General features: G+C 40.0%; 1 protein-coding gene across 6 annotated transcripts in view; it reads left to right on the top strand.

The window, feature by feature from the left end:
• Nucleotides 1–16,589, top strand: part of OXR1 (oxidation resistance 1) — a 246,261-nt gene that overhangs the window by 222,501 nt on the left and 7,171 nt on the right. For 2 of the 6 annotated variants that reach the window (XM_028736299.2, XM_028736296.2), the window contains 2 exons: nucleotides 10,368–10,448; nucleotides 15,990–16,112. In XM_028736299.2, coding sequence (XP_028592132.2) covers nucleotides 10,368–10,448; nucleotides 15,990–16,112 — 204 coding nt within the window. Of the gene's footprint in view, nucleotides 1–3,902; nucleotides 4,039–10,367; nucleotides 10,449–15,989; nucleotides 16,113–16,589 lie in introns of those variants that run through there. The other 4 variants (XM_028736303.2, XM_028736298.2, XM_028736301.2 and 1 more) reach the window with 3 other exon arrangements.

Below are 16,589 nucleotides of genomic sequence, written 5' to 3'. Positions count from 1 at the left end.
ATGCTTATTGAAAATATTAGGATTTGGATGCTTTCCAATATTTGGACTAATTCCTGTTACTAATAAACCGTGAAACTTTTCCCCACCTTTCTTGAATAAGCCTTGAAATAAGATCCTGCAGTCTCTAAATACTGTTTTTAGTTTGTTCTCTTTACATTCATCTTCATGGCTATGTGAATTCAAATGCTCTGCAAGTCTCCCTGCTTGTTATGTCAAAGTTAAAGCTATCAAGGTCAAAATAACTTTTGACAAGAGGCAGGATTTTTTTTTTTTAAATGTGCATGGGTAGGTTGTAAACCATTCATTGTCTTATATCAATTTTGAGGGCAAAATTGACATTTAAAAAGAGTGTAAGCCTTGTAAGATGACATGTTGTCATAATAGTCAACTTCATATCATTGCTCTCCCTAGGTGTACTGCTACATATGATTGTGTTTGCGAGAGACAAATCAAATACTTTTTTCATACTGTGCTGATTTAAATATTCCTATACAGCACCTGGCAGAACTGTCACCTGACAGCAGCCATTATATCAACCTCCCTCAACAGCCACTTTGCAGTACCTATTATATCAGGCTGTGATAGAGGACAGAAAAGAAGGGATGCAGGTGGTCTCTCCTGGTGCAGTTGAGAAGCCACCAACTTTTGGCTTCTCCTCTTGAACTTTTTTCACCCCAGATGGTCATTAGAAGAATTTGAAACTACTGTACTGTAAAAACTAAGTTCTTAGTTTCTTCCTCTCAGTTTGTGTTCCTTTTTTAGTGATTCTTCCTAACAACTTTGCTACCTATCCTGTATCAAGGGAATAGCAAAATACACGAATCATTTCAAGGTGCATTGCACACAGCTGAAATAATTTGGCATCTGTAATCCTGAACTAGCTTTTGTAACAAACTAGAACAAAATAACTTCCCCCAGAGGCCCATATGTTATCATCGATTTGAGATTAGCCATGTTGAAATATGCAACATGATGTTTTTGTAAAAACAACTTAGGTTTTGTAAATATAGACTACTAACACTAGTGGAACATTAGTATGTGGCTCTTGCCTGTAACCTGATGACAGAAGTTACCTTTACATAAGAAGATAAGAGCCCTGCTGATTCAGATCAAAGGTCCATCTAGTCCAGCAACCTGTTCTCATACCAGATACCCATGGAAAGCCCAGAACCACAAATCGTGTTCTCATCAACTGGTATTCAAAAGCACTTCATTTCTGACAGTGGAGATAGAATATAGCCAGCCTTCATGACTTTGTTTAATCTTCTTTTAAAGCCATCCAAACTGCTGCTCAGGGCTCCTTTAGGAAGGAGGCCAATAGATATAGATATGGTAAATAAAATACCATATATACTCGAGTATGAGCCGACTTTTTCAGCACTTTTTTATACTGAAAATGCCCCCTTGGCTTATACTTGAGTGAGGGTCCTTTCGGGCTGCTCCTTCCTCCTCCGCCGCCTTTGCCGCTGTTGGTAGAGGAGGAGGAACGAGCAGCCCAAAAGTAGCCCGTTTGGGCTGCTTGTTATTCCTCCACTGCTGCTGCTGCCGCCACCACCAGGTTTGTGGTGTGGTGAACCGGCTTATACTTGAGTCAATAAGTTTTCCCAGTTTTTTGTGCTAAAATTAGGTGCCTCGGTTTATATTTGGGTCAGCTTATACTCAAGTATATACGGTAAGTTGTGGGCCATCACTGCATCTTGTGAGAGTGAATTCTTAACTCCCTAGCTCAGGGTTGCCAAACCTTTTGGACTAGTAGGGACATTTCCATTTTCCGAGTGTACTGGGAGTGCTAGTCACATACTCACTGCCATGGGGAAGATGTGGCATAATGCAGGATGGCTCCCATAGGCAGTGTGGTATAACACAGAAACGGAGAGACAGACACCCCCAACAACTTTATTCTTCACAAGGGAAGTCAGCTATGTCTTGCTTGATTTGGTTATGGGCAACACACACACAGTGATGCTGTTGCTATCCAATAACAGCCTGTTTGCACCACATGCACCTTTTAGCTCTTTCTGTCATCCTTCCAATTTTGAATTCATTGTACAGATGATGCTTTCCAGTCAGGATTGTCTGACAGGAAGGTGATCAGGTTTTTCCATCTAATCTTCATCTACAAAGCCAGCAAAATACCTGCCAATATGGGTGTGTAGAGGAAAAGCCTGTATATTGCAGGACCTCAGGCCAGCTAGGAAAAGTCTATAACTCTCTGCCTCTGAGGAACGATTATGAAATGTAAGGTGTATGTGGCAGACCAGAGCATAGCACGTCTCGTCTCTTCTCTCCACGTGCAGCAGAGGGAAAGGAGGAGAATATACATATTTCCCACATAGCAACCAAAGCTAATTTATGTGAGTAGGTTTGTCATTGCACAGTTTAAATTATTTCATATGAAATAAAGAAATGTACCTAGGGAATTGGCTGCAGTACAAAGGTTTGAGTTTTGTGGTGACTTAAATGCTTTGTTCACCTGTCTATATTTCTCACCCTGTCCAGCAGTCTGGGGAAACCCCAGCTGCAGATGAAACGTATTGGGTGGCATCAGACAATTCTTATTTTTTGGCCTAACTGTTGTTGTAAGGCCAAAATGCTATTCATTTCCGTGAACAAAGAACATGATACATTGTTTAAATAGGGTTTTGTATAAAATCTGTGCTGCTCATGTAATAAATTTGTTATTGGTACAAATCTTGCTTGTGCCCCTTCAACTAGACATCTCTATAAACATTATCGGGAAGTGGGAAGGTACACTTCCTATGCTGTGTAATTCTTTTTCAAGGCTTATAAAAGCATATTATCACTTTCTTCCTAGATGTTTAAGCTAGAGCAGGGGTCAGCAACCCGCGGCTCCGGAGCCGCATGTGGCTCTTTTACACCTTTGCCGCAGCTCCGGGGCGGATACTAGCGAGGGGAGGAGGCGCATTGTGTGCCCCGAAACTCCCCACTGTTTTAAATGTCGCAATGGTTTTGCGGCTCCCAGTTGTTTTTTCTTCGGTCCAAGTGGCTCTTTTTGTCTTAAAGGTTGCAGACCCCTGAGCTAGAGTAATGAGAACTATGTGAAACTGCTACTTTGTGAAACATGTTTGTAGTACTATTATATGTCACCGCATACACAGACTGTATACTGCATATACAATCAGTTTGCATGGGGTATACTATGTGTGTCTGTGAGACTGAGTTACAGGGTGTGCATAATATACATGTTTGTGTCTGTAATGCTTTACTTCTAGGCTCAGGTGCCCAAGGATCCCCCCTCTCAAAATATTTCAAAATGTTAACATTGATGGCACTGTTACTTCCATTTACACCTGAGAAACCTGGGGTTCAGGTTATCCCATGAGACACAGCCCAGTTGTCTACCTACATGCATAGAACTCCCTCTTTCCCTTTTGATACTTTTCAACTACACAAGTGTATCAGACAGGACAGCTGAGATGGTTGGCTAGCATACTTTCAGCAATGTGTGTTATTTAAAAGCATATTTTTCTGCAAAGATTTAAGTGCAAAATGTCAATCAGATATCTTCCAGAAAAGTTGTGATCACACAAAAAAAGAACAAGTGTAGCTTATTAAAATTAGTTAACTGAAACAAATGGCAGTTTTTATTTTATATATTTAATTGTGGGTTAACACTGTTCTTGAAGAGATACAGTTCTGTTTTGACATTATTCTTACTAGATTCTAAAATGCTGTTCTGTCTCTTTAAACTATTCAGCCTTAGTGCACTACAACCTCCCTTGAATACAGAAACATTCCTGTTGTTCATTCACCAGGCAAGACACACCCCAGTGGATGCATACTATTCACCGATTAGCTTTCCGTCCTGTCAGTCAGTTGTCTGTGACTAGCACGTTATTCTGTCTTCTAGCAAGACTCTTCTGTGCCTGGAATTGAAAGCAGGTAGAGAGAATGTTGTGTGGAAATCCTTCTGTAAAGCTAAAATTGCTTTAATTTATTTTTCCAAGGGAAATGATTCGTTTCTGGTATGGCAAGAAAGGAAGAAAGCACCATTCAATGAAAAATAAATATACCCTGGTAATTCCTTTGAGAAATATTTTATTGATGTTTTGGCCGTCATTTTGATGATGATACCATGGCAAACTAGCAGTAGTTCCTGCTTTATTAATTCTAAGATTACCTGCAGAATTTTAAATTTTAGATAATTGTTGCCTTGCAAAGATACTGTAATTCTGAACAGTACAATATTTACTTAATAGTTGAACTTTGCAACCTGAGCATAATGCTTTAAAGTGATTTGGTTTAAACATAGGATGTAGCAATTTGTTGTAGGCATTGAGGTAAAATGCCTTTTAGGAAGTCTCTTATAGCAACTTACTTGTTCTTGTGTATTTTAGCTAAAGATTATTTCCAAACCATAGTATTAATCTAAAAATGCGCACGTTTTTCCAAATGTTAAATATGAAGTTTGAAGACCTTGTATTGAATCTGAAATCCAGTGTGCAGAAGTTAGCTTATTTTTATTTTATCTTTATTTTATATGTTAGTATTTTGAAAATGACTCGTAGGAAGCAATTAGTGCCACTGAAGTTGTTGGGTTTTTTTTAATAAAATGGAGGATAGTCACTATGTCTCTGGCTTGTCACTGTAGCTCAGTGAGTCCCTTGTGTAACTGCCAGAAACAGGAAGCAAGGAACTGCATGTGGAATACTTGAGAGAAGTTCTGTAACCAAGTGCATTATAATAGCATGGATTTTCTGCTTTTAGTTGCAAGGCTACTTTCTGCAGAACTTACTGTGACTTGTATAAACTAATTCGTCTTTCAGGAGGGAGGAGTATTTCCTCACAGTAAGCAGTTGCTAACTGGAATTGTACTTCATGCCAAATTCTATATTTCTATGTTTGTCATAGTGGTATTTCATGATATACTGATTTAAGAATCTGAAATTGGAAAATAGGACCAATTAAGGCAATGGGGGGGGGGGCATACCACATTTTTTCTGTGTCTTGGTAATTGCATCAGTTTCGATCCATTCTCTTTTGTTCATATAGGAAAGAAAATAATAATGATCAGACATTAGGGTTGGGGTCTGGGCATATTTTTAGGCACTGTCATTTGCATTCTATTCTCTTTGTTTAGAAACAGACATAATATAATACATGTAATTGGAAATGAGGAATAGAAAATAGTAACTCATCTATGGGGAGAAACTTTACATGCAGGTATAGAAATCATACTTAGACATTTTTTCTTGCTTGTACATCTCTTTCTGAGATAAGATGTCTCCATTACCAAACATTTTGACACATAATTAAAGGTAAAGCTCCTTTAAGTCTTACATCAAGTTGAGGCCTGTCATCTCACTCTCACAATGCTCTAAAACCCAGAGTTTGCAAAATGTGAGTAGCGTCCTCAAAGCACTAAATATGTGAGATAGCACAATAAAGAGAAAGTGCTAGGGTGGGTATAAGAATGCTGCCTGGAATCCTTTACGTAGCTGAGATGTTTCTCTGGATTTACATGGGATGGTGGTAAAAAAACTAAATCATTGCATTCAATTCTGAATGTATTTCTGTGGTGTCATTTGAGATTATTGCAGTGCAGCTCCAGAACAGAGTTCTTTCTGTAGGCCGTCTGAAAGTTACCCTCCTTTAATCAAAAATTATTTTATTTAATTCTGAAGTTACTTGAAACAGCATTTTAGGGGCGTTGATTTTAAAAATGTGTACCGTATTAGCTATTTTGAACACTTTCCTTCTTTCTGTATTCTTTGTTAACTCTAATTGTTTTCACTGGTTGAGTACATCCTCATTTAACTCCTGGTACTTGAACAAGGGTGGTGCTGTGGTCTAAGCCACTGAGCCTTTTGGGCTTGCTGATCAGAAGGTTGGCAGTTCAAATTCGCCCCACGGGGTGAGCTCCCATTGCTCTGTTCCAGCTTCTGCCAACCTAGCAGTTTGAAAGCATACCAGTGCAAATAGATAAATAGGTACTGCTGTGCCAGGAAGGTAAACGGCATTTCTGTGTACTCTGGCTTCCATCATCGTGCTCCATTGTGCCAGAAGCGGTTTAGTCATGCTGGCCACATGACCTGCAAAGCTGTCTATGGACAAACACTGGCTCACTCAGCCTAAAAAGCTAGATGAGTGCCGCACCCCATAGTCTCATTTGACTGGACTCAACCATCCAGGGGTCATATACCTTTACCTTACCTACTTGAACAAATCTGTAAAATGTTCACCCTGATTGCGTAGATGATTGTATGAACTTTCCCAACCCCTTCTGCCCTTACATGTCACCATTTCTAACATGGATTAAAATGAAATTTGGTATGCTCTTAATTTCAGTTTGGGGACCCAGACTTCACCTGCCGTTGTAACCATTTCCCCCAAAGGGTAGCTGTGTGACACCTTGGGATGAGGTTTGACAACATGGTACTGTGCAAATATGTGAAGAAGGTGAAGCACCCTGGAGAAATCTGGAGGGAGGAGAACTAGATTTTTTTCTATGCCCCCTATTCCCTCCGCCAAAGCAAGGGAGCTAAATTCTTCCCTTGGAATTTTTCCTATTTTTCTGGAACTTCACATATCTACACCTGCAGGCTTGTGCGTATGTGTGCCAGTACCTCACAGTGCACAAGAGACTAGTTGCCTTTACTACTCAGTTCATGTTTGCACTGACTTGGTTTCTCCTACATTGAAAGCACTTCCTCAAGCATCTCCAGATTTCATTGAATACAAGGATTGAACACCCATCCTCCCTTCTGTTCCTAGCAGAGAAGAAGTGCGAAGAGCTTAACCATTGTGAGCTAGCACAGTGGTACCCACATATATGTCTTGTTACTGAAGAGAGGCATGCTGTATTTATTTGGGATTATGTCGCTTTCTGTGGCAGCATTTTGCATTATGCTATGGCCCATGGCTCAGCCATTTTTTGACTGGAACCCACAGCATCTTCTCAAAATTGCCCGTGTTCCCACTGTCCAATAAAGCTTGGCAACCCTTGATAAAAAGGGTTAGAGTCCACTTTATCAGGTACATTGAGTGTTATCCTAAGTTGGCAGCTATGCACACGCATGTTCGTGGAAGAGGGATAAGGATGGAGAGAAAATCTAAATTCAAAAAGTGCAGGCAGACAGTTGTGTGAAAGTTTTTTTTAATATATGTTTTTTTAAAGGTCACTACATTGACCTTTCCTAAAGCAATACTATAAGACGTCCTGGCATGGGTGGGTTGTAGGGGGGGTACAAATGCAGACAGCCGCTATCTTGATTCAGGCCGCAGCTAATAGAATTGAAATTCCTTATTTATTATTTTATTTCATTTATTAAATTTGTATACCGCCCTTCATCCAAAGATCATAGGGTAGTTCGCAACATAAAAATGTAAAATAAGAGCACAAAATACATAATAAAACAAAAACAGAAGAATATCTCCCCTTCCCACAAACACATTTAAAAGGGCATAGAATGTTATCGAGACACTTTTTCCTGGCACCTAAAGATATGTAATGAAGGCTTCAGGCAAGCTTCCTTGGGGAGAGCATTGCACAGATAAGCAACTTGGTCGCCAAATTCTGCACCAGCTGAAGTTGCTGGACCATCTTCAGAGGCAGTCTTACAAATAACACATTGCAGTAATCTAACCTAGAGGTTACCAGAGCATAGAGAACAGAAGAGAGGCTATCCCTGTCCAGATTGGGGTACAGCTGGGCCATCAGCCCAAGCTGATGGAGGGCACTGCACCACTGAGGCCACCTGAATCTCAAACAACAGCAAAGGATCCGTAAGTAACCCCAAGCTGTGTACCAGCTCCCTCAGACAGGCAACCTCCCATCCCATCCAGTCTAGGCAACCACCCACAGACAACGCCTTAGCCTTACCTGGCTTGAGCTTCAGTTTGTTGGTTCTCATGCAGTCCATTAATGAGGCATTACAGTGGTTCAGCATATCCACTGCCACACCTACAGATGTAAAGGATAAGTAGAGCTGTGTGTCATCAGAATATTGCTGACACCATACTGTTTTGGGTTTGTGAGAGGGTTTAATCACTGCCTAGGATGTTTGTAGAGAAACTGACAGGATACCATGTGGCCTCACCTGTAGCTCCCTGCTGAAACCATTCCAGTATATCATGAGGAACAGGTGTTAATTAGTTTACCCATGCTTGTGTTATTAACACTGTTTTATGACTTAAGAATATATAAAGACCTAGAACGTAGTCCTATGGTAAGCTTGCAAGCAGGAAATAGGCAATAGACCTTTTCTGTGGTTACCCAGATGCAGGCATTCAGAGGCACGTTGCTGCCTCTGATCCCTGCAGGTAGCAAATACCCATGGTGACTAGCAGCTGTTGAAAGCCTTATCCTCTGTGAATTCTTCAAATTGTGTTCTGTTTTTATTTAGTTTTAAAAAGTTTTTATTCTAAGTAAATGCTCAGAGATTTTTATATTGTGCGGTATATAAATTTTGTAAATGAATCTCTGTAATTCTGTTATAAAGCTCCTAAACTGGTGCCCATCGCCGCATCTTCTAGTAGCAAATTTCACCATTCAACTATGTACTCTGTGATAAAATATTTCACTTTGTCCTGCATCTCCCACTGTTCATTATAGTGAGAGAGAAATGCCTCCTCACTTTCTTTCTCTACAAGATGCATTATTTTATATTTCCGCTGTGCGTGTGCCACACAAACCTCCAAAGCCACAAATGTTGTAACCTTTCCTTGTAGGGCAGTTGTTCATGCTAGTGCTTGCATGCCAGTGGCTGGAAGGTCCAGAGGCATAAGTAGGCAGAGCAAAAGATGTGACTCTTACCTGTATACCAGGCACTTCCAACTCCCAAGAGACTGCAATCTACTCCCAGTATAAAATAACTGGCAGTGATCTACCCATTGTCATTGGAGGGAGGAAGAGCATGCATTTTGAGGGGGGGTGGGGATTGACCAGGGTCGTTGAGCTTTTTTTTTGGCGGGAGGCGGAAACATTACTTGCCTGCGATCTACCTGTTGACCGGTTGGACACCGCCGCTGTATACAAGAGGCTGCATTCCAGCCACACCCAAGCCAGAGGCTTACAAATATGCAACCTCTCAAGGTATTATCATAGTTCACAGATACAGTCCAGTCAGGCGAAATTCTCTGGGGGGAGGGCATGGAGCAGGGCCAGTGAGGCATGTGGATGGCCTTGTGAGAGTCCTGAGGGTGTGATAAGCACAGGGGTGTGTCTTTCAGCCTAGTCCTGAGATTGTTGTATCCAACAAAGTAGCTGCTTTAGTGCTAGGACTTGTGTCTGTGCAACTGGACTCCCCCACCCCCACTAATCTGCTCCAGGGGCCTGGGGAAAACTTGAGAACAAATTTGGAGGAGGTCTGCAGGGAGGGGAAGTTCCATTGTGCAACTGGAAGTTCTTTTGTCAACAGAATGACTTTGTTGGATGCAGCCCAATTTGGGGGCGATGAATGGCTTCTTTGGTAAACAGAAAATATAGAAATTAGATTAGTTTTCTTTCTTTCATGAAAACAGACAGCATTTTTAAAGAAGACTGTTTCTAATATATTAGGAGTTTCTAATGTACTGTACCTATACCCATATGAATTCCCATAATCCAACCTTTGGTGTGAGATTCCAGAAACATCCTTAAAGTTGGATGGACCCAATCAGCCTCCCTGGTACTATTGTGCAGTGGGATTGACACTGCAGTTAGTTGCTTTAAGATCTACAGCTGCTGTATTATAACGAACAAGAAAAAGTTAAGCTTACTGAGAGTTCTGGCTAGAGTCCATCACTTTGGTTCATTCAAAAAAATTTCTATATATTCTGTTTTATAGTTACATAATTGCTTACCCTTCTACAGACACAAATCGTTTTGTAAACTGTATCTCTGCATACATTTTCACAATTAACATTAGGCAGTTTTATTACTTATAAGTAATCTGATATACTAGTGTTCTAAGAAGAATGCAAAACTATTGATGGCACTGCACTGTGGTCACCTAACATCTAAGCTATTATAGAATATACTTGTTTTTCATCAGTCAGCATTGATGCCCAGCTAAAAATGACAGGCAACATTTAAGAAAGGAAACTATTTAGTGATGTGTATGCCTACATACTATTTTATAAGATGTGCTTCTCCGATGAAAATATATCAGATTTCTGGTACTATTTTGTTGAGAACGTCTGTTGTTATATGTGTTCATTCTAAATTTGAAATGTGTCTGAGCATCACATCACTACAATGATAAACGTCTAATTACATTTTATTTAATTTATGTTTTGTTTTGTATGTTGCTTGTCCTTTTTTTTTTAACCCTGCCCAATGTCTCCATAATCTTGTTATTTATTTTCTTGCTCTTTATTTTTCTTTAACTATGAGTGGATTATTGTCTTCCTGTCTCCATATTCAGGTAGTGTCAGTGGCTGAGTATCACCGCAGGATCGATGCTTTAAATAGTGAAGAACTGCGCACACTCTGCAGACGTCTCAAGGTGCTCTCTTAAGTAGTTAACCAGCCCTCGTCCAGAGGCTAGAACTTCTTTCTCTGTAGTGTCCTTGATGAGACTAGTCTCATATTCATTGTGTTTGTCTTGGTTACAACACTGCAAGAACCCAGCAGAAAATTCATTCCTCATGAATTTGTCTCCCTATGTAGTGGTATGGCTGAATGCTATGACATTTGTGGCAAGTGGTTCACTTCTAGAGCTTAGCCAAACTTTTGCAACTTTCAATGTTCATGTCAAAATTGTAATGCATGCAAATTTTGCATGCAAAATCTATTAAAATAAAGTGCTTTTTCACGTTTTGTCCAAATCCTGGATGCTAGTTACAGATCAGATAAAGCCAAAGGAAAGCTCCCCAAGGCAAGGCTGCTTTTAATGCTCATGGGAACTACATAGACCCTGAGCAAGCACACGGAACACAGCTTGAGACTCTCTCTACTCTTCTGATCAGAAGATGTGTGCAGTTACTGAAGACTGTTCAACCAGTTCCCGGCTCCCCTAAGCCAAACCTCATGCAGGATTCCTTTTTATGCTCTTGGTATGTTTTTCTCCATCCTCTGTGGCTGTAGACAAGGTTGGCAGGCTCGCAGTAAAGGAATTCCTCGTAAATTTTAGCTCTGGGTTGGGATAGCTTCCCAAGGTTCACTGTGGCCGAAGGGGTTGGCTGCACTGTACCATTGAGTCTTAAAAATCAGCACCTTTACTTTTTAGAATTCAGGACCTGGACAAAAAAAAGGGGGTGAAATTTGGGGCTAGTAGGTGAAACCATGCCATAAAATGGAGGCAATAACAGAAGTGAAAATAGAACTAAAAAGACTGTTTTGGCTCAGCTCTAATTATTTTATACCCAGGGGAAATTTCTATTTATTTTTTGAAGTTTTGCTCTCATTGCTGCACATCTTTTCTAGACTGCTGAGGACTTACTTCACAGCTTGGGATGGAAGTTTGTGTTGAATTAAGAGCATTTCAAAAGAGAATGCAAAGAGCTTGCTTTAGCCCCAATTCCCAACTGCAATATTAGTTAAACCCCCTTTAAATGTTTGTGAAGGATCATCTATATCATTGGCCACAAGTCAGAAAGCTTAAAAGAAGTGCCCTATGTATGGCTCAACACCTAAGTGGCTAGTTTTTCTCATACTTTGCACTGGCCAAATGGTACCCCTTGTCTTGAGTCAAAAGAACAGACTGGATGTACAATTTTATTCCCCTTTACTCCACTGCTTTAAGCTTCTTGGGTAATGCCAACTCTTTCTAAGCTTCTTGCCATCACTTTTGCATTTTCAGCAGATACACTTCTTTCCGCTTTGGCATATGTACACATGAGATAGTTGTGTACATTGTTGCTGAAAGCATATCTTTAAAACTGCACAAGCATTTTCTAAAGCTTGAAGAAGTAAACCGTATTGAATATTATCAAATGAATAATAAAAGCTCTGATCCAGAGCTTGGCTAAGCATTTGGATTTTAAGCCTCTACAATGCCATTCACTTCAGTCTGAGTAAATCAGTATAAATCCAAATATGTTTCAGCTTAACTGAGATATGGACTGAACTGAAAGGGTTTTTTAAAATCTTTGTCTTTCTGGCTAATATTTACAATTGACTAAATGTGGAAGAAAATGCTTTCATTGCTTTCCTAATTCTGCTTACCAGAAAAGCTAATGTTTCAAGTGGTGCCTTATTGACCTATTTTATGCTATCTAGTAATGAGCTAAGAGTCCCGATAATGTGAGTGAAGGATACTTTTTCTGCTTTGGGATAATGTCTTTAATAGGTTCAATGTTCCAAAAGATAGCCTCTTTTAATTGTGGATATAATTTAGTACGGGGAAAAAATAGATGGGGGAACCAACATTTTATTATATTCCTATGGGTAAAAATGTCACTTGGGCGGTTCAGCAAAATACCTGTTTGCATGTGAATTATTTGCTAACGTTGGATGCTGAATTGCTTGTACTTTTCAGATATTTGTATTCATATTTCAGAATACGATCAGTAGATAAACTTGGGTTTTGTACAATAGCTGGAAATATATAAATAGCACCTGCCACTATGCAGTAGGAAGGAGAGCTAAAATAATGCTTGATAAACTTTTATCGTTTCCTTCTCCAAAGAGAAATTGTGGCACAGCCAGTCCAGGAGTATTCCTTAAACACAGTCAGGGGATAGGATGGGCTTCAGGACTGCAAGTTCTCTCTTAATTGTAATGAAACATTTTGCCAGCAGCATCACTGGTTAACATTTTTGAGGCAAATGCACCACATCTTGCAACTATACTATAACCTTCTCTAGCTTGTAACTAATGTGTATGTTCGGATTCCTTTTTGTTTTGTGTGATAATACTTCTTTCTTAGAAGAAGTGGGAAAACTTTTACATGGAATGGGTATTTAACATTTCCACTCAACTCGTTAACGACAAACTATAGCCAAGAACAAACGTTGTGGTTAGCCAGGAGGGGTCAGCGAGGAGAGAGCTTAACTATGAGCCTGAGTTTGGATAACATGTTAAGCCAAACCATTTTTTTACCTTATATGTGAACATCTGCAGATTCTACTATAAAAAGATTGCAATAATAATAATAAAAGACCAGGAAGGAGATGAAAAGAGCCACGAACTTAGTCAACAGCATAGCTCAGTATGCTTGGGTTGCTTATGTGTTAAAGAATATCTCTGACGTCTTTGTTCCTTTTCCTTGAATTGAGAAGTTTTGTTTAGGGAGGGTTTCTAACAAAGTTTTTTTTAATGTAAAATCAAAAGTAGAGACAAAAAAGAAAACCCAAACAAAGTTACAAAACACAGGAGCAGTACAGATTTATTTTACAAACAAACAGAGACCATGTAATGGAAAAAAATTAAAGGAGCAAGACACATCATGATCACCAAACTTTGCAATTTGGTGGCGAAGATTTGACATGAAAGAAATGAAATCCCACCAAACTGCATAGGAATGTTCTTGGTCTTCCTTATCCTTTGAAACATGTTTGTGAGTTATTTTCTCTGAAATAGACAGAGCATACATATTGTTGTAAGGGACGCGGGTAGCATTGTGGGTTAAACCACAGAGCCTAGGACTTGCTGATCAGGAGGTCGCGGTTCGAATCCCCGCGACGGGATGAGCTCCCGTTGCTCGGTCCCTGCTCCTGTCAACCTAGCATTTCGAAAGCACGTCAAAGTGCAAGTAGATAAATAGGTACCGCTCTGGCGGGAAGGTAAACGGCGTTTCCGTGCTCTGCTCTGGTTCGCCAGAAGTGGCTTGGCAATGCTGGCCACATGACCCGGAAGCTGTATGCCAGCTCCCTCGGCCAATAAAGCGAGATGAGCGCCGCAACACCAGAGTAGGTCATGACTGGACCTAATGGTCAGGGGTCCCTTTACCTTTACCTTTACAGATTGTTGTACCACAAGGAGAGGTTTTAAAGTCCTGTAGTGCTTTCATTTCTGAGCCACAGAAGTTCTCACTGCAGCCAGCTGCCACGTAATTCCTTAGGTCACCCCACAAGTTCAAAAGGGCATTGTGGAAAAACATGGATAGGACATTTAATAATAATAAATAATCTTTAAAATCTCGGTGCAAAATTTGGGTGCCAGAGGGCATTTCCACCCATAAATGGAGTTTCAAAAGATAGTTGTGTTTCAGAAAATAATTGTGTTTTACACACACACACACACACACACACACACACACACACAACGCATACATAACGCATACATACATACATACATAATGGTTCTGCAGGGATGCCAACTTAAATGAAATATTGCGGGAGCCCAGGTAAGCCCCTCCCCACATAGTCGATCACATGACACTGTGCACGCACACCATTTGAATAGCAATGCCCAGCCCCCTCAAATATTTTAGTGTGGGGACCGAAGCTCCCACAGCCCCTAGGAGTTGGCTTCAGAAAACAGTTATAGCAACTTATATGATCATATGTAAATGGCAAGAGGAATGTGTCCAGGAAGGTGGAGGAAGTCTATTTAAAGAAATCTGGAGCTGTACTACACAGTGAGCTGATGTTTCTTGCTTAATTTAATTTTGTCTTTCTCTGAGAGCTAAACAAGATATTCACGACTGGCCCATGAATTATAATATAGGCTCCCACAACAGCTGTAAAACAGGGGTGGGGATTCTGAAGAGAGAGACAGTGAGCAAAAGGAGGTGATGAAACTCGCTTTTCTCCTACGATCGCCTTCCCCATTTCCTTTCTCATAGTGGGGCATTGGCATCAGAAATGAGCCTGTCTTAATGGACAGCTGCTGTATTCTGAGGCAAAGGAACGCTTAGCATCACTATCCCTGTAGCCCATGCTTTGCATGAAATCTTTTCCCACCCTGCTGTTTTAAAGCTGTTTGGTAGATGACCATTTTCTTGTTTTGGGATCTGCCACAGGAATGTGTAATTCTGCCCTAAGTAAGTACACTGTGCCAATCAGTAAAGTGACATTTCCAAAAGAGAGAATAAACTCATTTTTTTACTAAATTCACCAAGATTAGAATGGAAGCTTTTTGGTGTGTATTTATGTACTTAATCTGAGCACTGGAATGCACTCATCATATTTTGTTCTGATGTACAATATTCAGAAATCAAACTCGGGACACACACGACAATTTTGCGCCAGAAGTTGGCTATGCACAACACTTACTGACTGATACTCCTCCCTAAGATGTTTTTCGGCTTTTAAAAATAGTTGTCTTAAAGTGGCAAACATTATGCTGTGCTTAAAGGGGGAGCAGGTGGCCCAGTCGAGGCATTGCAGGGAGATAGGAGAAATATGGGTGTATTTATCAGCATTTGAATCACTGATGAGTACATTTGTCATTTGCATTTCAAAGGTGGGAAGAAGCTGCTTGCTACTTGGGGTGGAAGGTGAAGGGTACTGTGACTCCTGTTTGGGTGTCAGTTTCTATGCATCCTTTAAATGTAAACACAAATTAATATAGTATTAACTAGAAAAATATTAATAGATCACACCCCCCCCTTTTAAAGAGCCTGGCTAAACTTGTTGATGATGATTTTTGTGTTTGGGTTATCTTTAATCACAAAGCTGGAGATTGGGGAGATCCAATTTTAAACAGCAAAATAGTCTCCTCCCAATGTGGTTTTCTCCCAGTTGGGCTAGCATGGGCCTTCACCTTTCTTTCTTTCTTTCTTTCTTTCTTTCTTTCTTTCTTTCTTTCTTTCTTTCTTTCTTTCTTTGAATGATGGGACTGGTGCAGACAATAATTTGCTACCATCTGTCACATTTGGCCCTGTGTCATGCCAGTTGAAAATATTCTGCAAGTTCCTATGCGGTTAAAAACTTTTATTTCAAATATTACAGGAGATATGTGATGAGGAAAAAAGCCAGAAGCTATTTTAATATGTCAGTACTGTATACTGGGGCACGCTGTGGCTTTCTTACAATAGGGAAGAGTATAGTTGTATAGGCCTTGAAAGCTTTAACAAGTAGCTTTAACAAGTGTTTTCAGATTTGCAGATATGCTGCATGGTATTTTGAATGCTTATTTAATTTTTCCTCCATCTTTGCAGATCAGCACAAGGGAAGATACACCTTCAACACAGGGAACGATAAAGGCGACCCTGGAGCCTGAGGCATTTCGGCCAAATCTTAATGACCCCAGTGAATTGTTACAACCGGAGCAAATTGAAAAGGTATGAAATAAGAAAGGTATGGCGGTCCTCAAAATGATAGCTTTGACATTTTATTTAACATTGCTGTAAAAAGCTGAAGTGTTAAAGTAAATAATGCACTCCTCCTCCTGAAGATGCTGGTATAAACAAGTTACCAAAAATCAATTAAGATAAAAAGAGAAAATTGTTCATGTGATTGTTTTATTGAAGTAATACATCCTGGCTCCAAAATGCTTCTGGTAAGGTTCAAAACTAGTTAAGTTAGTTCCAGCCCATAATTCATATTTGTGCTCTTCTCTGTATATTATAATTATATGAATAATCCACTTAGGGTGGATTAGAAATTATATGTACTGTATCTGGTTGTTAATCCAGGATAAGGTGTTCTTTAAACGGGAAGGAGGGGAGGGTACTATTTATTATGGCTATATCTTACCTCCAGTATCAGAGGTTGTATCCCTCTGAATACAAGTTGCTGGACAGCACAGGTTCTGTTGG

Source organism: Podarcis muralis, chromosome 8 (assembly GCF_964188315.1).
Source record: "Podarcis muralis chromosome 8, rPodMur119.hap1.1, whole genome shotgun sequence".
NCBI lineage: Eukaryota > Metazoa > Chordata > Lepidosauria > Squamata > Lacertidae > Podarcis > Podarcis muralis.
This window is presented reverse-complemented; position numbering and strand designations above follow the sequence as displayed.